The 25,099-nt window shown below is 39.8% G+C and overlaps 2 protein-coding genes and 2 pseudogenes across 2 annotated transcripts; 1 reads left to right on the forward strand and 3 right to left on the reverse strand.

The window, feature by feature from the left end:
• Window positions 1–395: 395 nt before the first annotated feature.
• LOC137947655 (uncharacterized protein At2g29880-like) lies at window positions 396–866 on the reverse strand. The gene has a single exon (XM_068793445.1). It carries the CDS (start codon window positions 864–866, stop codon window positions 396–398), a length of 471 nt encoding a protein of 156 aa, XP_068649546.1.
• Window positions 867–9,131: 8,265 nt separating this feature from the next.
• LOC137947656 (uncharacterized mitochondrial protein AtMg00860-like) lies at window positions 9,132–9,575 on the forward strand. The gene has a single exon (XM_068793446.1). It carries the CDS (start codon window positions 9,132–9,134, stop codon window positions 9,573–9,575), a length of 444 nt encoding a protein of 147 aa, XP_068649547.1.
• A 5,401-nt stretch (window positions 9,576–14,976) lies between these two features.
• Window positions 14,977–15,582, reverse strand: LOC137947657 (pentatricopeptide repeat-containing protein At5g43790-like; annotated as a pseudogene).
• LOC137947658 (pentatricopeptide repeat-containing protein At2g20540-like) lies at window positions 15,581–23,583 on the reverse strand (annotated as a pseudogene).
• Window positions 23,584–25,099: the final 1,516 nt, after the last annotated feature.

Genomic DNA, 25,099 nt, shown 5'->3' on the forward strand with positions numbered 1-25,099 from the left:
CTATGGTTCATATAGTATATTCCCATCATGTACATAAGACATGTCAATAAAATCATCATTGTATTCCTATTTTCGTCTTCCATGGAAACCTGCAAATACAATCACCACAACCATAATAACGACTTCAACAATAATTCCTGTTTCTTCATAATATCATCAACACAAAAACATACCATGTTCTTCAATCATAACCTATTTTTAATCACACCTATATAAAATCATCTCCAATCACACACCCACAACATTCATCCACACAATAAGAACACGACAATCATGAAAACCCAAATCTTAACCATAATAAAATTCATAATCTATCAATGATACGTCTTACAAAGTCATAATTAAAAAAACATAATTAAACTTCAAAACAATCGTCCCAAAATACATAATGTACTTCAAAGTATTGACTCCATTTCCCCAGCACAATATTTAAGCCAATTAATTCGCTCTTCCACTGGCAGCTTCATAAACATGTCCTTCTTCATTGGTGTATCTAACAATATAGGAGCACGAAACTTCATCTCTACTGATAGGTCCGGGATTTCTGTGAGTGCTTCATACCAATTTTCTCCGGTGGCTTTATCATTTTTAGCTTGTAGAGATTGCAGTAGGGTGACAATTCTTGTCATTGTATCAGCGAACATAATACTATCATCAATGGCCATTTGTGGTCTCTTTCTACGACGACTTGAACTTGACGGGTTAGTACTTGGAGACTGATCAGGTGCCGACTCATTTTCTGTAAAGAATGGCGAAGGAGATTCTCTACCTAAATCAACATCCTCGAGCATATCCACATGCTCATTTTCTTCCTGATGTTGGACATCATTACACATGTCTTCGTCAGTTTGACTTGTTCTCCCCATGGCTATTGAGTTTCCCACTACCAAAGCCAATTTGTCATAAAGAGGGCAGCCTTGTTGTCTGTACTTTTCAGCTTATTTATGCTCCTACAAGGATAAAACATCATTTAGACGACTTGGCATAGAGTTCTAGTAATGCGGAAAACATACAAAATGTTTTACAGTCAATCATAATTTACTGACCTTGATATAGTCTTGCCATACAGAATGACATGTAGTAACTCGATGTGTGGTTGCATCCCAACCGAACCCACTAGTGTTGAGACAACTTGTTACTGTTTGGTAAGTTTTCTTCCATGATCTTGTTCGATTCTTGAGCTGCTCAACAGTTTTTTTATTAGCTGTGTCTTCATTGAACCTATTGACACAGTCCAAATATACTTCATGCTTCCAGACCCCATTAGGCGTCCTATTCCCCATATTGACTTGCTCAACCAACAGATCGAGCATTTTGTTGTCATCATCGAAGGTCCAAATGTCATATGATCGAGGAGTTTGTTGTCTTCTTCCAGCCATTTATAATCTAAATCCGAGATGGTCGTCGTAGAAATTTTTTTTATCAGACAACCATTACTCGTCGTAGTAACTAGGGACACATAGAAACACAACCAACAAATAACAAAATACCATGTGGTGGATATTTATAACTCCAAAATCTCCTCACCACATGACATAAACATTCCATAGCACTTCTAACATATTCAACCACATTCTAACACATTTCAAAAGTAATCTAACTAATTTCATTGCAAATGACTAGAACAATGCAAAAACAAACTCATGAAGTCCAAATTCACCGAACACCCCTGGTAGAGCCCCATATGATTTCGCAGTCACTACGAACCGTACATCGTCATTGATGGGGGTCGGGTTTCGTTGGCTAATGGACGCCCGTGTAGGCGACTCAGCCTTGTTTGAATTGGACCATGTGGTGGATATTTATAACTCCAAAATCTCCTCACCACATGACATAAACATTCCATAGCACTTCAAACATATTCAACAACATTCTAACACATTTCAAAAGTAATCTAACTAATTTCATTGCAAATGACTAGAACAATGCAAAAACAAACTCATGAAGTCCAAATTCACCGAACACCCCTGGTAGAGCCCCATATGACTTCGCAGTCACTACGAACCGTACATCGTCATTGATGGGGGTCGGGTTTCGTTGGCTAATGGACGCCCGTGTAGGCGACTCAGCCTTGTTTGAATTGGACCATGTGGTGGATATTTATAACTCCAAAATCTCCTCACCACATGACATAAACATTCCATAGCACTTCAAACATATTCAACAACATTCTAACACATTTCAAAAGTAATCTAACTAATTTCATTGCAAATGACTAGAACAATGCAAAAACAAACTCATGAAGTCCAAATTCACCGAACACCCCTGGTAGAGCCCCATATGATTTCGCAGTCACTACGAACCGTACATCGTCATTGATGGGGGTCGGGTTTCGTTGGCTAATGGACGCCCGTGTAGGCGACTCAGCCTTGTTTGAATTGGACCATGTGGTGGATATTTATAACTCCAAAATCTCCTCACCACATGACATAAACATTCCATAGCACTTCAAACATATTCAACAACATTCTAACACATTTCAAAAGTAATCTAACTAATTTCATTGCAAATGACTAGAACAATGCAAAAACAAACTCATGAAGTCCAAATTCACCGAACACCCCTGGTAGAGCCCCATATGACTTCGCAGTCACTACGAACTGTACATCGTCATTGATGGGGGTCGGGTTTCGTTGGCTAATGGATGCCCGTGTAGGCGACTCAGCCTTGTTTGAATTGGACCATGTGGTGGATATTTATAACTCCAAAATCTCCTCACCACATGACATAAACATTCCATAGCACTTCAAACAAATTCAACAACATTCTAACACATTTCAAAATTAATCTTCAGGGTTGGAATTAATTTGGCCACAATCAACACAAATTACGCACAAAAAATTAAATTAACTCAAACACAAAACTAAATTAGTTGAAAAAAAAATTAGGGTTTCAGATTACCTTCTGATATTCTAGTTACTAGGCTTTTCCTAACAAAAGAGAACAACAAAGAGAATAAAAGAAAGCACATCAGAAACTGCAACAGTGAATCAAACTGTAGAGGAATGGCATCTAGCAGCAAGTTGCTGGTGGGAGATCTCATAACTAGCAAGAAAATTGGCAAGACTTTCATTGGGAAATGTGGAACAGCTAAATGCAGATGCTTTGCTTTGGTTTCATGATTTTACCAAGCGAATGGGTAGAACCACTTAATATTGGATGGTTCGTTTTGGGTTCATGGTCTTACCCAACGTATGGCCAACTGGGTGTCACCCTCTAATAGGAGCATTGTTAGTGCAAAGTAAAAGTTGCAAGAGAATTTACTCTCTTGAAAACTGTATGGAAATGAGTTAGTCAAGGAGAAAAAGTAGGGAGGGGAACTCACTGCATCTAAAGAACCCGTTATGAGTAAACTGCAAGGGCATGGTCCCAAAAATATGCCATGAACTGACAGCATACTTGATGGGTTGTCAAGTTCTTAAACAGTCAGTTGAGCTATCAACTCTCATGCACAGGAAACAAGTGAGCAAATCTGTATTATTTATTAATGAACGTTTTGTATCTCAGCTTCAATGAATGTGATATTATTGGAATTAATTTGGCCACAATGAAGATAAATTACGCACAAAAATTTAAATTAACTCAAACACAAAACTAAATTAGTTGAAAAAAAATTAGGGTTTCAGATTACCTTCTGAAATTTGGGGGAAATCACCGCCGAATGGGGAAATGTAAGCCCAATGGAAGAAATCGACGCCTAACCGTCGAAAATCGAAGAAGAATGAAGGAAATCGAAGGAATTCGAAACCGGAATAGGTTAAATCAAAGGAAATCGGGGGAGGAGAAAAGAGAAGAGCAAGAACGAGAAGGAAGAGGGAGGCCAAGAGTGAAAAGAGATGGAGGCCGAGAGGGAAAAGAGAGAAGGAGACGAGAGAGGGAGAGGGAAGAGAAAGGCCGAGAGAGAAAGAGACGAGAGAGGGAGATGGGGCGAAAACGAGAGATAACAAGAGAGAGGGAGCAGAGAACGAAGACGAGCGCCGAGCGAGAGGAGCAGAACGAGCAGACGAGAGCCGAGCGAGAGGAGCAGAGCGAGCAGAGACGAAGTCGGGCAAAAATTTTCGTCCAGAGACGAAGGCTGCGCGAGAGGAGAGGAGAAAGGAAATGAGGGTAATTTTTTAGTTTCGGGGGGGGGGGGGGGGAAGAAGCGACGCCGTCGCTCGTGGTAATTCGATGAATTGAAAAAAAGGGCGGAAACAGAATTCCGTCGTTTTTGCCTGAGGAGATGAAACGGTGTTATCTCACTTCAAGTCAATTCATTCTGGACTAACACCATAAATGGGATGAACTAGGTAATACGGGGGGAATTCATTCCACTTCATTGTGGACTAACCCCCCCATAAGGAATAAAATACCTCTTTCTTGTTCTTCTTCTACTTCTCCCCCTCAAGTTTGGGAGGTAATGGCAATGATCCCAGCGTGAACCAAATATCATAGATGTAGCAATAAACCCAAATGATAGAGATTTATAAATAAGCCCTCAAACCAGGGAGAGGTGAGATATTTTCCTGATATATCAACTCAAACAGTGACACAAAACAATCGACTTAAATTCGGATTTTCAATGTAACAGAATACCAGCATGACCTTGTTTCTTCCAATTCCAATATATCTATCAATATAGATCAGGTTGACATGAAATTTTTTCCTTCTGAAAGTAGACTTAAATACCTTTTATCTGACTGAACTATAACTTCACTTCATAAAATATAATTTTCAGAAGATAAATAATCTTATATATTTTGGTCTCTGTCATCTGACCAAACTAAATACCGTTTCTCCTATTTTTCCAGAATGACCATTGACTCTTCAAAGTTCAATATCTCCTTATAAAAATATCATACCGAGGATTGCTTGAATAGGTAAGAAAATATACTTACATATATTTTTTTTTGATATATAATTCTCCATATAAAGTCTCTTTCTTGATAGTATAAAATACCTCAGAATTTGAGGCTTTCTACTGTAGCTCAAACCTCTTCTATAATCTGACCTTTGCTGCTTCAAATATCGATTTCTCTTTGTACATAACTCAGATAAAAAATTGGTTGAATAGGTAAAAGAATAGACTTACATATATTTCTCCATATAACATCTAGTACTTGATAGCAAAAAATACCTTTGAATCTAAAGATTGTTGCTACTGCTCGAACCTTTTCGCAATCTGACCTTTGCTCGTTCAAATATTGATATCTCTCTGTAGATAACTTCGAATGGAACAAATCATTCTTCTTTGGAAATTAGACTCAAATATCTTTCCGTCAATATATAAATTTCAATATGAAAAACTACGTATAGAGGTAAAAATCAAAAAGAAAACTACAAGTGTCAAGACTGAAAAAAATAACTACGAACCTAGACCGAGGGTTTAGGGTTTAGATAAAAGGATCACATTACCTCCGTGAGTTGACCAAGACAACCCATAGAACCTGCTCTGATACCATGTTGAATTTATGGAAAAGTGAAATACTTCATTGACATCAATAACTTGTTGTAATCAGAGTACATGAACCTCTATTTAAAATAGAGGAAGGTAGTCGAGTCCAATTACAATAAAACTACCCTTGTCCCAATTACACCCAAAATCTAACACTTAAAGATAAGTCCTAACATAATTAAATAACTCAATATAGATAAAAGACAAACATAACTCAATCTAAAACTCTTCTTGGTCGTGACCCTAAGATCAAGATACTTTTATGAGTCCTTCTTGATCTTCCAATTGATGTGATAATGATGCCAGCTCATGGTAATCATTGTGGGTCCTACTTCTTATGGGCTTGGGCCCATCTTGTGGGCCTTCCTTGGTCGTGTGCCCATCTTATAATAATCTTACATATGTGGGCCTTCTTTGGTCATTTGGGTTTGATCGTATCTTCCAACACTCGGAATTATGGAAAAGTGATCCTAAATTCAAAATGGTATCAGAGCATTATATTTAGGATCCCTCGTCAAAGGAATGCTCTAGAGAAGTGATGATCAACACCACTCAAAGAAGGCTCTTTTATGAAGGAAGAACACAAGCCGAGAGATAAGTGTTCAAGTTTTTTATTTATTCTACTGGTTTTTGAATTTAGATGATGATTCAAGGATGAATATGTGAATTCTTTCGTCTTATTATGTTATGGATATGCATGCCTCTCTATCTAGAAGGAGCTATCAAAATAGTTTTATCAGTTTGGAAATTCTGTTTACCAAGACCAGTCCATAATCAGATTATTGGAATTTTTTTCGTGGGATAAGAGTTCCCTGGTATACAAGATTGTTATTGAGTGTCTTATATGTGGTATTGGAAAAAATAAGAATAATAATTTAGCATTGATGCTAAATTTTCCCATACATCGAGTTGATTGAAGAAGTACTACTTGGTGTTATTATTAGAATTTTTTTTGAAGAAGGGCCTATCATGTCTGACAAAAATATGAATATCAAAGGTGATATAGTGAGAATCACCACCATACCCTTACGTGGAGTATCATATTTTATGAGTTGGTTGTTATGGACTCCATAGCATCCCGAGTTATCAACAGACGTAGGAATTAAATTATGCTATTTCCCTTTTCATGTATGTTGAATTTGATTTGGTTTGGTTTGAATGTAATTTTGCGTGAACCATGTGACCCATGGGTCTGAGTTGTAATTTCGTCCCCAAACCTATTTATTGGGACAAAGAGCTGAATGAAGATTAAGCATTGAATCATTTAGTTTTAGACAAGTCGGATTCTCCCTCACAGGTCCAAGTCGAGCCTCCTCAAGGCTAAATCCATTCCACCATTACACATTCGAAGAATAGGAGTTCTCTTCCAGCGTCAATAGCCAATCTGGAGGGAAGAGAGGGAAGAAGGGTGACAAGATCCATGGCCCGAGAAGATCCCAACATCTTGGTATCAGACAGGTCCACCCTTGGGGATTTCTCTTCCCCAGAGGATTTGCATCAACTGATTGAGGAAAATCTTCAGAGGACAGAGGCTCAATATCAATCCATTGATGAGGTTTGTCAGACCACTGCAGACCTGCGTTCGGCCATGGCAGCCATGGATGCTTCAATCCAGCTCCTCCTCCGGCGACAGGAAGATAGTGGGCTTCGAGTGCCGCCACCGGGAAGCTACACACCATCGGTAGAGCACCACCCACCACAGCTGCGCCACCCACATACCCCATTGGGACCTCATGCTACTGCCCCTAATTCAGTTCCCAGGTATGTGAAATTGGACTTCCCTACATTTGATGGGTCTAAGGACCCCTTGATCTGGTTACACTGATGTGACTAGTTCTTTTTCCATAAAAAAACACCGGCGGATGACCGGGTCTAGTTGGCTGCATTCCATATGCTCAATGAAGCGCTTCTATGGTTCCACCAATTTAAAAATGAACATTTGGTTCCCAATTGGGATGTATTTAAACAATCTTGCATGATGAGGTTTGGTCCTCCAGCCAGTAGCAATCCTTTGGGCGAATTGGTGAATTTGAAACAAACAGGCACAATTGAAGTGTACCAAAAGACCTTCCAGGAACGCTTGGCCAGAGCTAGTACCATGTCAGGCCCTCCCAGTATGTTAACCTCTTTACTGCTGGCTTGATAGAGGCCCTGTGTCTGGAGGTTGAATTACACGAACCTAGAGATTTGGACCACTCTATGAACTTGGCCAGGACCATTGATACAAAACAGCGAGTTCTGAAGGAATCCCTAGTCCGAAGACCAATTTGGCCAAGCTGGGCGACTACCACTGCTCCCTCACCCTATTCAGGGCCTCCACGTACTGGACACAATGCAGCTCCACGTGCAGAGAGTTCTTCCTCCACGCCGCCAGTACCATACTTAAAAAAATTGAATAGACAAAAGATGGAACAGAGGAGGGCAAAGGGTCTTTGTTTTAATTGTGATGAACAATATCTCCAGGGTCACATATGCAACAGATTATTCAGTGTGCTTCTTTGTGTGGATACTGAGGAAATACTCCCAGATGAAGACAGTATTGAGACAGAACAAGATGCCTCAGCTATTTCACTCCATGCCATGACTGGCATGCACAGTTCCAACACAATGGAAGTTTGGGCCAAGTTGCACCATCTATAGTTACTAGCCTTAGTTGACTCTGGTGACACGCAAAACTTTATAAGTCAGCCAGTGGCAGAACAACTTGGGTTGGTAATCAAAGCAGAAAATAGGCCTCTCAGTCGCAGTGGCCAATGGGGCCAAAATCTCTAGTGTGGGTATCTCTACAGCCACCCCCTTTTGTTTTGAGGGTCACTCCTTTATTGCTGATTTCTTGGTGATTCCACTGGCAAAATTTGATTTGGTACTCGGAGTTGAATGGCTCCAGATGTTGAGGCTTATCTTGTGGGATTTTCAGGCCCTGACCATGACCTCACAGAGGGCCAGTGTCAGATCACCTTGCATGGCACACATGCTACTGTGCCCTGCACACTTTAGGCAGTTCAGGTCTAGAGCACCTAGCACTGTAGGTTATCTCAATTACTTACAGACTTTGAAGATTTATTTCAGGAACCTACTTCTCTTTTGCCTATTCACCACTGTGATCACCGCATCAGATTGAAATTGGGGACATAACCTGTGGTGGTTCGGCCTTACCATTACCCCCACTTACAGAAGGATGAAATTGAGAGACAATGCCAAAATATGCTCGCTCAGGGAATTATTCAGCCTAGCAGGTCTCCTTTCTCATCCCTGGTGTTACTGGTCAAAAAACATGACAAGTCTTGGAGATTTTGTGTGGACTACAGGAAGCTCAATGCTAACACAATTAAAGACAAATTTCCCATTCCTGTGGTGTACGAGCTGTTAGATGAGTTACATGGTGCCACTATATTTAAAAAGTTGGACTTGAAGTCAGGTTATCATTAGATTAGATTTCATCCTTCAGATATGGAGAAGACCATGTTCCGCACGTACCATGGGCATTTTGAGTTCCTATTGATGCCCTTGGTCTCTCCAATCCGCCATCCACTTTCCAGGCCCTCATGAATGAGGTATTTAGCTCTATCTTACGAAAATATGTTCTAGTCTTTTTTTATGATATATTAGTGTATGGCAAACATTGGGATGAGCACCTTCACCAGTATTTACTCTCTTATGTCCACATCATTTGGTTTTAAACAAGTCCAAATGTTCTATGGGCACACCCGAAGTGGCATACTTGGGCCATGTTATTTCCGCAATTGGGGTAAAGGTTGACCAAAGCAAGATTCAAGTCGTCACAGACTGGCCTCCTCCCATATCCATCACAGCGTTAAGGGGATTTTTGGGCCTCACTGGTTATTATAGAAAATTTATCCGCAACTACAGACAGATTGAAACGCTGCTCAACAATCTCCTCAGGAAAAATGCTTTCAACTGGTCTGAGCCAACGGATCATTCTTTTCAGCAGTTGAAGGCAACCTTATCTTCAGTGCCAGTTTTGCAGCTACCGAATTTTGATGATTTGTTTTTAGTGGAATGTTATGCTTTGGGCGGGGGTATAGGTGCAGTGTTACAGCAACAAGGCCACCCGATCACTTATTTCAGCCGACAGCTTAGCAACACCATCACGAACTTGCAGTTTATGAAAGGAAATTGATCGGTTTAGCTAAAGCTATCCAACATTGGAGGTCCTATCTCTGGGGGCATCCATTTCTTATTCGGACCGATCACTCAAGCCTGAAGTATCTTCTTGACCAGTGTCTCACCACCTCTCCTCAGCAGCACTGGTTGAGTAAACTGATGGGGTTTGACTTTACCGTTGACTATAAACCTGGCAGTCTGAATGTGGGGGTTGATGCCTTGTCTCATCGGGATGTTCCAAAGCCACAAGTGCATGCTATCAGTCAGCCCAGAAGTCTTTTGTTAGACTCTATTAGGGAGGAAACACATCAGCATCCAGAAGTCATTGCCTTATATCATGATATTCAGTAGGGGACCTCGGATAGCCATTGGACGATCCAGGATCGTCTTCTCCTGTTCAAAAACAGGATTTTTCTACACCCCACCTCGCCACTCATTCCCAGCATCTTAACCTCTTTCCATGATAGTACACATGAGGGTAGACAGAAAACATATTTCCGCCTCAGTCGCGAATTATTTTGGAAGGTATGAAGAGAAGTGTAACAGAGTATGTGGCAGCTTGCCAGACTTGTCAATGGAACAAGGCCGAACCATTAAGTCCAGTAGGGTTGCTCCAACCTCTTCAGCTATCGTCACAAGTATGGTCAGATATTTCTATGGACTTTATTGATAGCCTTCCCACCTCTTCATGCAAATCCGTTATATTTGTAGTGGTTGACCGCTTCTCCAAGTATGGCCATTTCCTCCCTTTTGCACATCCCTACACACCAGCTCATGTGGCTCAGCTCTTCATGGATAATATTGTCCGGTTACATGGGGTGCCTGTGTCCATTACCAGTGACAGGACGCCATCTTCACCAGTATGTTCTGGAAAGAACTCTTTAAGCCTCAAGCCACCAAATTGGCATTCTCTTCCGCCTATCATCCGCAGACTGATGGACAAACCGAGGTGGTCAATAGGATGCTTGAGATGTATCTCCGTTGTTTTGTGGGGGACTCACCTAAACGGAGGGTTCAGTGGCTGGCATGGGCCGAATTCTGTTATAACACATCATACCACAGCGCACTCGGCACTACTCCGTTCAAGGTAGTGTATGGCAAAGATCCGCATCGACTTTTATCGTATGAACCAGGTGCATCCAAGGTCGCCACCTTGGACCATGCTTTAGCAGCAAGGGACACCATGCTCAGTGAGGTACGCACTCATCTCCAGGAGGCCGAGTGGGCCATGAAACTCTATTATGATAAGAAGCACTGGAACGTGTTCTTCTCTCCAGGGGATTATGTGTGGCTACGTCTCCAACATTACCTGCAGCTTTCACTGACAGCCTCCAAACATCACAAACTCTCCCCGAAATATTATGGGCCCTTTCAAGTGCTAGACTGCATTGGCCCAGTTTCCTACCGCTTTCAGCTTCCACCAGAAGCCAAAATCCATAATGTGTTTCATGTCTCCCAATTGAAGGCCTTCCAGGGAGACTCCCCATTCCTACACACACCTCTGTCACCACTACATGAGGGTCGGGTCCTTTCTACTCCACCGCAGGTGTTGTAGGCTCACCGCATTCAGGGCGATTGGGAGGTTCTAGTGCAGTGGGTTGATACTGACCCCATTGACACTACATGGGAGTCCTTAGCCGCTTTCAGGGCTCTCTAACCCTCTTTCGAGCTTGCGGACAAGCTCTTTCTTCAGGAGGAGGGTGATGTTATTGACTCCATAGCATCCTGAGTTATCAATAGACGTAGGAATTAAATTATGCTATTTACCTTTACATGTATGTTGAATTTGGTGTGGTTTGGTTTGAATGTAATTTTGCGTGAACTATATGACCCATGGCCCTGAGTTGTAATTTCGTTCCCAAACCTATTTATTGGGACAAAGAGCTGAATGAAGATTAAGCAATTAATCATTTAGTTTTATCGAGGTCAGATTCTCCCTCAGAGGACCAGGTTGAGCCTCCTCAAGGCTCAATCCATTCCACCATTACACATTCCAAGAATAGGAGTTCTCTTCCAGCATCAATAGCCAATCTGGAGGGAAGAGAGGGAAGAAGGGTGACAAGATCCATGGCTCGGGAAGATCCCAACATTGGTCCACATCGGTTCGGAGGTTCCTTATAACAAAAGACCTACTTGGTCACCTCACCACCCGAGGACCACCTGTTGATGATGATAATATTTTTTATATGAAATTGCTGAAAAATGATACTTTGGTAATTGGTTGGCTAATAAATAGCATGGAAGAACATGTCTCCAATAATGTTATTCATCTTGACACTGCTAAACAAATTTGGGAGATACAAAATTATAGTCATGCCCGGATACACTACATAGACCCTATGATATTCTCCAAAGAATGTTGAATACTAAACAAGGAGAAAATATTCATGAGTACTTGGCTCACTTTAGAAGCTTTTTTCAAGAGTGGAAGTTATCTCAGCCTTCAACCACAGATAATTCTATCCAAGACAAATAGAAGGAAGCATTAATTACTGCTATTTGTCTTGCAAATGTTTAACCTTAGCTTGAGATTGCCAAAAGTCAACTTTTGAGTGCTTCTGCTATCCTAAAGTATGATGATGTGTGTGCAACACTACTTTATATTCTAGACACTTCTTCCTCCACTACTGACATATGATCCGCTATGTATTCTAATCATAGAGGATCATCATCTGATCACGGCCGAGGCCAAGGTAGAGGTTACAGAGGGGGCAAAGGAAGAGGTGGAAGGATTGGTGCTAGTAGAACAGATGATACCAAATGTACTCATTGTAAATATTTTGGCCACACTATAGATCAGTGCCGTTAGAGGGCATGCACTTACAGTGGAAAATATGGCCATTATAAAGAAAAATGCTATAAAGCCAATGAAAAGTCAAAATTGACAAGGGCTAATCAAGCCTTTATGAGTGATAGGAAAGAATAAAATGAAGAGTATGAGCTATTTCAGAAAATGAAGACCATGCTAGGTTCTTCTTTTAGTTCCTCTGCAACTACTGCTGCCACTACCACCTCAGGTATGTTATTTGCCTCATCTTCATCCTGGATAATTGATTCAGGAGCCTCTGAGCATCTTACAGGTAATAAAAATTTATTACATTTTCTTTGTCCGAGTCTTTCACTCAAGTTTGTTACCATAGCTAATGGTTATCAAACCAAAGTTCAAGGGAAAGGTTCCACTTCTGTCACCCCATCACTTTCGCTCACTGATATTCTTTTTGTTCCTACTTTTCCTTTGAACCTATTATCTGTTAGTCAGCTTACAAAATATTTTAGTTGCTCGGTTACCTTCTCACCCACTTCATGTGTCTTTCAGGATCTTATAACGAAGCAGGTGATTGGTGGTGGCCATGAACAAGGGGGGCTTTACTACTTGGACGTGCCAAAAATCAATATGGTTTCTACTATTGAAAATGAGACACGGTTATAGCACAATCAGTTCGGACATCCTTCTGCTCAGTCTCTTCATTATATGTTTCCATCTCTTAAAGTCAGGTCAGAATTTAGTTGTGAGGTCTATCAATTGAGTAAACATCAAAGGAGTACATACTCTCCTCGTCCAGAAGTCAAAAGTGACACTCCATTTTCGTTAATTAATACTGATGTTTGGGGGCCCTTGAGTGTCTCTAATATTTCTCAAGCAAAATATTTTATTATTTTTATTAATGATTTCACTCGTACAACCTAGTTGTTTGTCTTTAAGGAGCATTATGAGATACCATACATTTTAAGTCATTTCATGCTATGGTACTCACACAATTTAGTCAGAAAATAAAAATTCTTCGGTCTGATAATGCCAAAGAATACGTTTCCAAAGATCTTGAGTCCTTTTGTCAACAAAATGGCATTATCCATCAAACATCATGTGCCTACACTCCTCAACAAAATGGTGTAGCCGACGAAAAAAATCATCATATTCTTGAGGTAGCTCGAGGTTTATAATATGCCATGAAAGTTCCATACTTTTATTGGCCTCATGCCGTCCTTACGGCTTGCTTTCTTATAAATCGTCTACCGTCTATTGTTCTTGGTAATAAATCTCCCTACTCTAGATTATTACCGAATGATGATCCATTTTCATTACCGTTGAAATTCTTTGGATGTCAATGTTTCGTTCATAACTCATTACCTAAACATAGCAAACTTGATCTTAAATCTATCAAGTGTATTTTTTTGGGATACTCTCGCATACAAAAGGGTTATGTGTGTTATAGTCCTACTCTTCAACGTTCATTTATGTCAAGGGATGTAACATTTTTTGAAGACTCCTCATATTATTCTGAGAGTGCTCCTCTTGGTCTGTCCTTAGCACCAAGTTCCCCTCGATCAGTTGTGCCTCGTGATACAGAGATTATTCAACCCCCAGAGCAAGTGGCCGACACCACACCTGCCGAGTTGAAAGATCCACCAAATTTAATTCCTTCATCACCAGTCATTTTTGGTCCTCAATATGATACTCGTACTATTGCTATATGGAAAGAACCTCGATCATGCACTCAACCTTCTACTTCTCATCCTATTTCCAATTTTGTGTCTGATCATCACCTCTCACCTTTATGTTCTCATTTTCTTTCTTCTATTTCTTCCATATCTGTTCCACAATCATATCAGGAGGCTCTACAACATCCAAGGAGGAAGCCAACAATGGATGAAGAAATAAAGGCACTTAATGACAATCATATATTGTCACTGGTTCCTCTTTCCACAGATAAAAAACCCATTGGTTGCAAGTGGGTTTATACTATCAAACATAATCCGGATGGGCCCATTGCACGACTGAAGGCTCGACTGGTTGCCAAATGTTATACTCAGTGCTATTGAATTGATTATGAAGAAACCTTCTCTCTAGTGGCAAAAATGAACTAGATACGTATATTATTATATCTAGCAGCCAATTCATCATGGCCAAAATATAAACTGGATGTAAAAAATGCATTTCTTAAGGGGAGTTAATCAATAAACTTGAAATTTGAAGTTCATCTTCATCTCCTGCTTCAAATTTATTTCATTCATCTACATGAACTTCATCTTCAAACTTGGTGTTAGTGTGGACGAGTTCATTTGCACTGGAAAACAGTTTCCAGTGTTAATGCCCCAAAATGAGAAAAATATAAAAAACAAAAGAATGAGTAACTTATAATAGTATAGTGAATTAAAACATAATACTTAAACCCAAAATTAGGAAAAAAACATGATTACAACACGAATAAGTAATTTAATGTGTAATTAAAATATATTAATATATTAATAATTAAATTAGATATTATATTATTTAATGATTACAGTTAGGAAAAGCCATCAATTACCATATTAAATTAGATATTATATTATTTAATGATTTCCAGAACGCATGCATGACCATAAACAGAATTTGAGTACAGTAATTAGAGTGAAGCAGCAAAATAGACCAAGTACGATTACTCCATCATCTTCCTCACTCTCAAAGCATCATCTTGCTTGCAACAATCACATATATATATATATATATATTTGACAATGTTACATAATTTCTAGTGTTTTCAAGTTCTAACCTAAACAAATTCTTTGCAGCTACCTCTGCAACATCCAAATTTTGGGAAAATGACAGGAAGCAAGTAAAGATCCCCCAAATGCTTCCATTGGGCTCCATTGGCATTTTATTTATAAAATGAAATGCATCTTCAATTCGGCCATTACCAGCTAGGAGATCCACAACACAAGCAAAATGGTCCATAGAGGGGATAATCCCAAAGTCAACATTTAAACTATTGAAGAGTTTGAGCCCGTCATCCACGAGACCTGCATGGCTACAAGAAGAAAGCAGACAGGTGAAAGTCACGGTATTTGGTTCAGCACCTGATTGTCTCATTTCTTGAAGAAGCCTTAGGGCTGCCCCCACCATGGCCATTCACACCACATCCTTCTTTTATGGTATTCCAAGTGAAAGTGTCCCTTTCTTTCATGTTTGAAAACACAGAATAAGCAAGTCCAACAGATCCACACTTGGCAGAGCTCTTCAATGAGCTCAATTTGACTACATGCATCCAAAATTGTGTTCCAAGTGATTAAATCAGCTTCAAAACCTTCTAATCGCATCACTCTTAGTAGCTCCTTCGCTGAATCAATCAGCCCATTGTGCACATAACCAGATATCATGGAATTCCATGACAGAAGATCCCTTGCAAACATTCCATCAAAAACCTATTTAGCACTTTCAATATCATGACATTTTGAATACATATCGATCAAAGCATTTGAAACCTACAAGATGGGTGTTGTCCCAAACTTGATCACATCTCCAAAAACTCGATTTCCATCCTTCAAGGATGACAATTTTGCACAGTCCATAAGAATCGGGGGAAAGACATATCCATCAGGTGCCATACCTTGTGCTCGGATGTCCTAATACATTTGGAGGCAATTATCGAACTCCCCATTTCTACAATAGTAGGCTAGCACTGTTGTCCAAGCAAAGACATTTGGTCGTGGCAGTTCATCAAGTGGAGTGCAGGAACCAAATCGTCACAATTGGCATAAAATTGAATCAATTTGGTTGTTAAATATGGAAAATGGCTTAAATCTTGAATGATTATCTGGAGATGGATTTGCTTCCCTTTTTTATTGCTTTTGAATTGATGCAAAATTTGAATAAGATTGATGAGATGTGGGAGGACGCTCTTAAATGGATACTAGAAGGGGAGAATGCAGCGGACAAAGAACATCTTCCCATCAGAATCAGTCCCCTAGGAGCATCTCAAACTTGCAAAACAAGTGATGATGTGAATGTTTTGAAACAATCTCAAAGCAGGACGGAGAAGAATAAACACAACAGCAGCTCGATGTTTTAAAAAAAAATTGAGTTGAGTCAAGTTCGAATCCATGCAAGATTTAGTATGCCACAAAGGTGCAACAGACAGGGAAAGGGGGCGCTATGAGGGCTGCGATGGAGGTGTCAGGAGGCCAGAAGGTAGGCCGAGACAGACCGAAAGGGAGTAGGGAGGGAGGCCAGAGGGCTGCGACAGAGACGCCAGAGGGCTGCGATGGAGATGCCAGGAAAGACTGATTTGGAGAAGAGAGGGAGGCCGAGGTGAGAGGGAGAAGGAAAAGAAAGGTTGAGAGGGAGAAGGGAGAAGGGAGATGGAGGCAGAGATAGAGGAAAAAAATTTCGGAGGCAGAAGAGACGAGAGGAGGAGACCGAGAGAGGGAGGGTGCAGGAGAGAGACCAAAAAAAAATCGATGAGGCTTCGAAGCGCCGCGCCAACTTCATTTGGATGATTTGCAATATACTGCGGAAACCAGATTCCCGAAATTAAACCGTGGAGATGATTTTTGGATTCATCTTAGTCAACTACATGACTTGAACGCTAGTGTTCCACTAAGGGGGGGTTAGTGCACATGACTCAGGACATGATCTTCATGCCCATTACGCAGTTCATGTCCTGATGTCGTTAGGGAGCGCCGAAATTCATGTCATGTACATGAAGATACATGACTCAAGAGTTCATGTCTCAAGAGTAACGGGCGGAAAGTGCTTTCCGCCCGATTTTGAGAATCATCTACATGACTCTCGAGCGGGCTTTCTCTCGACGAGCGGGGCTGCCTCTCGGGGCTGTCTCTGCCGCACACCCTCTCTGTCATTTCATTCCCACAGCCCTCTCTCGATGTTGCCGCAGCCCTCTCTCGTTCCATAACCCTCTCTCGTTCCCGCAGCCCTCTCTCGGTGTTGCCGTAGCCCTCTCTCGTTCCGTTGCCGTTGCCTACTAGCCCGTCCCCGTTGCCATCGTCGTTGCCCGCCGCCGTCACTGGCCGTCGCCGTTGCCTACTAGCCTGTCCCCGTCGCCATCGTCGTTGCCCTCTGGCTCGCAGCTGAGGAAGACGACGATGGTTTAATTTTTTCAAAGTTAGGAAAAATTAAACTATCTTCATAAAAATTATTAATTTATAATTTTTATTTATAAAATAATTATTTTTATTTATTTAATATATTTATTTTACAATTACTATACTAAAATAGTGATTTAATAGTCATAATTAAAATATTGTTAAAATAAATATTTGATAAATTATTTTTGGCATAATTATCCCATTGCTATAGTTAATTAAACCAATAGTTTTAAATTTTGTGATAATATATTAATAATTAATAATACATAAAATATATTATGTACAAATATATAGTGTGTTAAAGTTATGATTAGATCAATTTTTTCTCTTAAATCATTCATTTTTAGGTTAAAGTATATCATATGTTATTAATAAATTAATAACTCAAAGTATTACTTTCGTTTTTGTTATTTATAATGTTATTTATTTATTATTTTTAATTAATCATGTAGGTATTTCATTGGCTCATGTAATTACCATATTAATGTACAATAAAATATCTAATTCAATTAATAAATATATTAGTATATTTAATTATACATTAAATAACTTATTCGTGTAGTAATAATGGTTGTTTAACCTAATTTGGGGTTTAAGGATTATGTTGTAATTAAGTGCACTGTAAAGGTTTAGAAATTCTCTTGTTTTTTATGTTTTTCTCATGTTGGGGCACTAACACTGGAAACTGTTTTCCAGTGCACATGAAGTCGTCAATACTAACACCAAATGCGAAGATGATTTTCATGTACATGACTGACATGAACTTGATCTTCAAGAATCCATTTGGGGCACTAACCCCCCCTAACAACGTCAGAAGATGAATTGAGTAATGCGACTGAAGTTCATCTCCTGCGTCAAGTTGACTAACCCCCCTTAATGGAGATATTAAAGAATAAATTTACATGCAACAACCACCTGGGTATGTGGTTGAGGGGGAGTTCGTATGTTGCCTTAAAAAATCTCTATATGGTCTAAAGCAATCCCCTCGGGCATGGTTTGAGAAATTTAATCCAGCCATCAGACGGGCCGATTTTCACAGACGTTCTGCAGATCACTCAGTATTTATTGAAAATACAGCGAGAGGTAAGGTGATTCTAGTTGTATATCTTGATGTTATTATTTTAACTGGAAGCGATTCTGAGGGCATTCAGAAAACAAAGGAGAAAATATGTGCTGAGTTCAAGACGAAGGATCTTGGATTACTCAAATATTTTTTGGGTACTGAAGTATTACAATCCAAACATGGGATGCAAACAAGTAGACACTCCTATGGATGCAAATACAAAATTATGTGGAGGTACTGGAGAAGATGTAGATATTGGAAAATATCAAAGACTAGTAGGACGGCTTGTTTACCTGTGTGTAACAAGGCCGGATATTTCATACGCAGTAAGTGTGGTAAGTCAATACATGCTCAAGCCACAACTTAATCATTGGCAAGCACTTGAAAGAATAGTACGATATCTAAAAGGAGCTCCTGGAAAGGGGCTTCTCTATAAAAACCATGGTCACTTCAACATTGAGGGTTTCTCATATGCAGACTGGGCAGGATCCCTGGATAACAAAAAATCTACTTCAGGATTTTGTATGATGGTTGGAGGGAATTTGGTTACATTTAAAAGAAAAAAGCAAAATATAGTAGCGCGGTCGAGTGCAGAAGTAGAATACAGAGCCATGGCACACACTGTCAGTGAACGCATATGGATAAGATCTCTTTTCACTGAATTTGGATTCAACAAAGAAGCTCCAATAGATTTATATTTGGATAATGAAGCAGCAATACACATTATCTTCAATCCAGTCTTCCATGAAAGGACAAAGCATATTGAAGTGGATTGCTATTTTATACGAGAAAAGTTCCAAGCTGGTTTCTTATCTCTGAAGCATATATCATCACAAAATCAAGTTGCAGACATTCTCACCAAACATGTCACTCACAAGATTATGTCTACCATATGCAGCAAGCTGGGCATTTATGATATCTTCTCACCCCCAGCTTGAGGGGGAGTGTTACAATGTGGGACCCACCATGGTGCTCGAGCTGGTGGGACCCACCATGAGGACGTGGGACACCAAGAAGAGTCCTCACCCAAGCAAGCACGAGTTAAGGAATCAAGAAGCACAAGCTGAATTGAATCAGAAGACTTGAAGATCAAGTGGGACCCACAAATATCTCACGAGCTGTCAATCTTATCAAGATGAGTTGGGAGATCATGAGGGACCCACAAGGATAAGGCTACGAGCTGGCTTCTCCCTTATATTCACGTGAATGAAGAAAGAGTCCTAGTTCAACTCATGTTAGTCTTCTAGTAGTTTGGTTTGAATAGACTTATCTTAAAGAGTTAGAGTTGGAATGTAATTAGGATTGAAAGGCAAATTGTATAAGGACTCTACTTCCTCCTCTACTATAAATAGAGGTGTTGTAATTCGGAATTAATCAAGTTACACTTCTCAATCTTGAGTTACTCTCTCTCTCTCTCTCCCTTTGCTAGCGCAACCTCTCTTTGCTCTTTTATTTTTTTGTTCTCTCTACCTGAGAGCTCTTCTTCCCTTTTCTTCTTTTTCTTTCTTCTTTCTCTTGCTCGGAATTATAGAAAAGTGATCCTAAATTCAACACTCCTAATTACATTCCAACTAGAACACTCCAAGCTAAGCCTATCATGATAAGATTACATTATCTATTTAAGAGACTAATTTAACTCAACTACAAACACCTTCTTTAAGGACGTGAATCAAGCTAGAGAGTTAGCTCTTGGTCTTATCTTGTGGGTCCCACATGATCTTCCAGCTCATATAGATAGAAATACCAGCTCATGGTATCTTTTTGGGTCCCACTTGATCTTCAAATCTTCTATTTAATTCCAGCAGTTGTTCCTTGTCTCTTAGCTAGAGCCACTTTTGTATGAGGACTCTTGTTAACACCTCTCAAGCTCATGGTGGGTCCCACCATCTTGTGGAGCCATGGTGGGTCCCACATTGTAACACTCCCCCTCAAGTTTGGGGTGAGAAGACATCATAGATGCCCAACTTGCTGCAAATGTTGGACAAAATTTTGTGAGTGACTGGTTTGGTGAGAATGTCTGCAACTTGGTTCTCTGAAGATACATACTGGAGAGATAAGATGTCGGTAGTGATTTTTTTCTCGTATGAAGTGGCAATCTATTTCTATATGCTTTGTTCTCTCATGGAAGACTGGATTTGATTTGATGTGAATTGCAGCCTAATTATCGCAATATAGATTCATATGAGCTTCTTTGTAAAAACCCGGTTCAGTTAGGAGAGATCCGATCCATAGGAGTTCATTGACTATGTGTGACATGGCTTTGTACTCTGCTTCTACACTAGACCTTGCAACTACATTTTGTTTCTTGCTCCTCCATGTAACCAAGTTTCCTCCAACCGTCGTACAATATCCCAAAGTAGATTTTCTGTCATCCGGGGATCTGGCCCAGTCAGCATCTCAGAATCCTTCAATGAAGTGTCCGTGACTTTTATAGAGGAGCCCTCTTCCAGGTGCTCCTTTCAGATATCGTAATATGCATTCTAGTGCTTGCCAATGACTAAGTTGTGGTTTGTGCATATATTGACTTACCACACTTACTGCATATGATATATTTGGCCTCGTTATGTAGAGATAAATAAATTTTCCCACCAATCTTTGATATTTTCTAACATCTACTTCTTCTCCAGTACCTGCACATAATTTTGTATTTGAGTCCATAAAAGTTTCTACTGGTCTACATCCTAGCATTTCGGGCTCCTTCAGTAGGTCAAGGACATACTTCCATTCAGATAATATAATTCCATGTCTGGATTGTAGTACTTCAATACCCAAAAACTATTTGAGCAGTCCGAGATCCTTTGTCTTGAATTCAGTACATATCATTTCTTTTGTCTTTTGGATGCCCTTGGGATCACTACCAATTATAATAATGTCATCAACATATACGGCTAGAATTACCTCGCCCTTTAGTGTGTCTTTAATAAAGATAGAGTAATCTCTAGAGCATCTGTGAAATCCGGCCCGTATGAGTGCTTAGCTAAATATTTCAAACCATGCACGAGGCGACTGTTTGAAAACATAAATAGATATTTGTAGTTGACATACGGACTCCCCCTCAACCACATACCCAGGTGGTTCCTGCATATAAATGTCCTCCTTTATATCCCCATTCAGAAAAGCGTTTTTTACATCAAGTTGATAGACCTGCCAGGAAGAGTTAGCTGCCAGAGATAATAACAAACATACTGAGTTTAATTTAGCCACTGGAGAGAAGGTTTCTTCATAATCAATGCCATAACATTGTGTATTGCCTTTAGCAACAAGGCGAGCTTTCAACCGAGCCACAGACCCATCCATATTGTGTTTCATAGTAAATACCCATTTGCCACCGACGGGTTTCTTATCTGAAGGAAGGGAGACTAGAGCCCATGTCTGATTTTCATAAAGAGCCTGCATTTCTTCATCCATAGCCGCCTTCCACCCTGGATGTTTGAGAGCCTCCTAATAGGATTGTGGTACATGTACGGAGGAAATAGCCGATAGAAATTGACAATAAACACAGGATAGACGATGATGAGATACAAAGTTTGTTATGGGATGAGAAGTAGAAGGCATGGTGCATGATCTGGGCTCTTTCCTAACAGCAATAGGACAAGTATCATCTTCTAGGCCAAAAATAATTGGAGAAGATAGAGTTACCTCGGTAGGATTCGACAACTCAACAGGTGTGGTGTCAACCGGTGCTTCTGGGGGCTGAGTAGTTTCTACAGCACGGGGCACAATCGATCGAGGAGAACCTGGTATGGAAGATAGACCTGGAGGAACATTATCAGAATAATATGGAGAGTCTTCAAAAAATGTGACATCTCGAGACACAAGAAAACACTGAAGAGAGGGATTATAATAGCAAACATAACCCTTTTGTGTGCGAGAGTATCCTAAGAAGATACACTTCAAAGATTTGGGATCAAGTTTACTATGTTTTGGGGTGGAAATATGGACAAAATATTGATAGTCGAAGACTCTCAAAGGCAGTGAAAAAGGATCATCATGAGGTAATAATAAAGAGTACGAAGATTTTTTACCAAGATTAGAAAAGGGTAACCGGTTTATAAGAAAACATGCGGTAAGAACTGCATGAGGCCAATAAAAATATGGAACTTTCATGGCATATAGTAAACCGTGAGCTACCTCAAGAATATGACGGTTCTTCCATTCGGCTACACCATTTTGATTAGGGGTGTAAGCACATGATGTTTGATGAATAATGCCATTTTCTTGAAAAAACGAGTCAAGATCTTTGGATGTGTATTTTTTTGGCATTATCCGACCAAAGGACTTTAATTTTCTGCCCAAACTGAGTGAGTACCATTGCATGAAAAGATTTAAATATCAATGGTATTTTAGAACGCTCTTTAAACAAAAATAACCAAGTGGTATGAGTGAAGTCATCAATGAATGTAATAAAATATTTCACATGAGAAATGTTGGAGACACTCAAGGGTCCCCATACATTAGTATGAATTAACAAAAAAGGAGGGACACTTTTAATTTCTAGATAAGGTGAATATGTAGACCTCTTATGTTTACTCATTTGACATGCTTCACAATGAAGATCTTACCGCGCTTTAGGAAAAAAATTATGAAGAGATTGGGTGGACGGATGTCCCAACCGGTTGTGACATAACCTGGTTTCAGTGTCACAAGTGGATGCAGTATTTATTTATGGCACATCCAAGTAGTAGAGTCCCCCTTGTTCATGGCCTCCACCAATCACCCGCTTCGTTGTAAAATCCTGAAACACACATGAAGTGGGTGAGAAATTGATAGAGCAATTAAAATGTTTGGTGAGCTGACTAACCGATAAAAGATTCAAAGGGAAAGTAAGAACTAAAAGGATATCAGTGAGCGGAAGTGACGGTGTAACAGAAGTGGATCCTTTCCCTTGAACTTGAGTTTGTGAACCATCAACAATGGTAACAAATTTATGTGAAGGACATGGAGAAACTAAGTATAGAAGATGTTTGTTACCTATAAGATGCTCGGAGGCTCCTGAGTCAATTATCTTGGATGAAGAGGAGGCAGAAAACATACCTGAAGCGGTTGTGGCAGTGGTAGGTGAAGAAGTACTTGGGGAGGACACCATCATGGTCTTCATTTTCTAGAATAGTTCATTGTCTTCATCAGTAAAAGTATGCTTTAGAGTTATTGTGGTAGACTGCTCTACCTTTGTATTACTCACTAAGGCTTGGTTAGCCCCATTATCATTAGCTTTATAACATCTTTCGCGAGAGTGGTCCAATCTACCACATATAGAGCATTCTTTCAAGTGAAAGCATGTGTCTCTTGTGGCCATATCCCTTACAATGGCTGCATTCCTTCCCATCTGTTCGGTCAAAACTAGTCCTTCCACCTCTTCCTCTTCCTCCTCTATGTCCAGAGTACCTAGCGGATGACATTTTAGTAGTAGAGGGAGAAGTGTCTGGAATACGGAGAAGTCTAGCACATACATCATCAAAAGTGGGAACTGTAGAAGAGCTAAGAAGGTGAGTCTTAGCAACTTCAAGATGTAGTTTAATGTTAGCATGGCATATGGTAGTTATCAAGGCATTTTTATGTTTATCTTGGATAGAGACATCTGTAGAGGTTGGTTGGGTAAGTTTCCATTCTCGAAGAAAGCCTTGAAAGCGGGCTGAATATTCATGTATATTGTCTCCTTGTTTGGTGGTAAACATCCGTTGTAAAATATCATATGGCCTTTGTAAGTTGTCGGAGCTTGAATACAACTTGGAGCATGTCTCCCAAATTTGTTTAGCCATCTCTAAATGAATGACATTAATGGAGACATGTTCTTCCATACTATTGATAAGCCAACTAATAACCAATGTATCCTCCTATAACCATTTGGTATAGAATATATCATCTTCATCAATATGTCGTCCACGGTTGGTGCGATGACCAACTAGGTCCTTTGTGATAAGAAACTGACGAACCGATGTGGACCAGTTCACAAAATTATACCGCCCCCCCCCCGTAAGGGTACAGTTGTGATTCTGAGTATGTCACTTTTGTGACTCATATTATCTTCAGCCATAGTAGGCAAATCAAGTAAAATAGATCTCCAATCAAGTAATCAAAATATGACCAAGTGGAAGGTTTTAACCAACTCGATTAACGGAGATGCTTAGCATAAATGCTAAGTAATTAATTTTTATGGATAATGACTCATAAAAGGCTCAACATCATCCTTCTTTATTCGGGAATCCTATTCCAATATATTTATAAAAAAAATCCAATATGCACTAGTCTCGGTCAAAGTATTGTGCAAACCGACAAAAACTGCCTTGATAATCTCTTCTAATCAAAGATAATCAAAGATGCATATATGCTCATAATTTCATAAGATGAAAAAATGCATAAGGACATCTCTAAACCACCTCTTAATACCGAAAACCAGTTGCATAAAATTAATAATATCATAAATAAATACTTATCTCTTGAGTTCAATCTTGCTTCATAAGTAGTCTTCTATGAGCAGCTTTTAATCATATCTTCATAGAGCATAATGGGGATCCTAAATTGGTAGCTTTGATACCATGTTGAATTGAGGATCCCATGATTAATACCTCGAGCAAGGGGGGAGAGAAAGAAAATAAGGAAAAAGAGAAGAGTTC

Source organism: Aristolochia californica, unplaced genomic scaffold (assembly GCF_029961685.1).
Source record: "Aristolochia californica isolate CCGP_79_NKW_82.1479 unplaced genomic scaffold, dmAriCali1.0.hap1 SCAF_13, whole genome shotgun sequence".
Taxonomy (NCBI): Eukaryota; Viridiplantae; Streptophyta; class Magnoliopsida; order Piperales; family Aristolochiaceae; genus Aristolochia; species Aristolochia californica.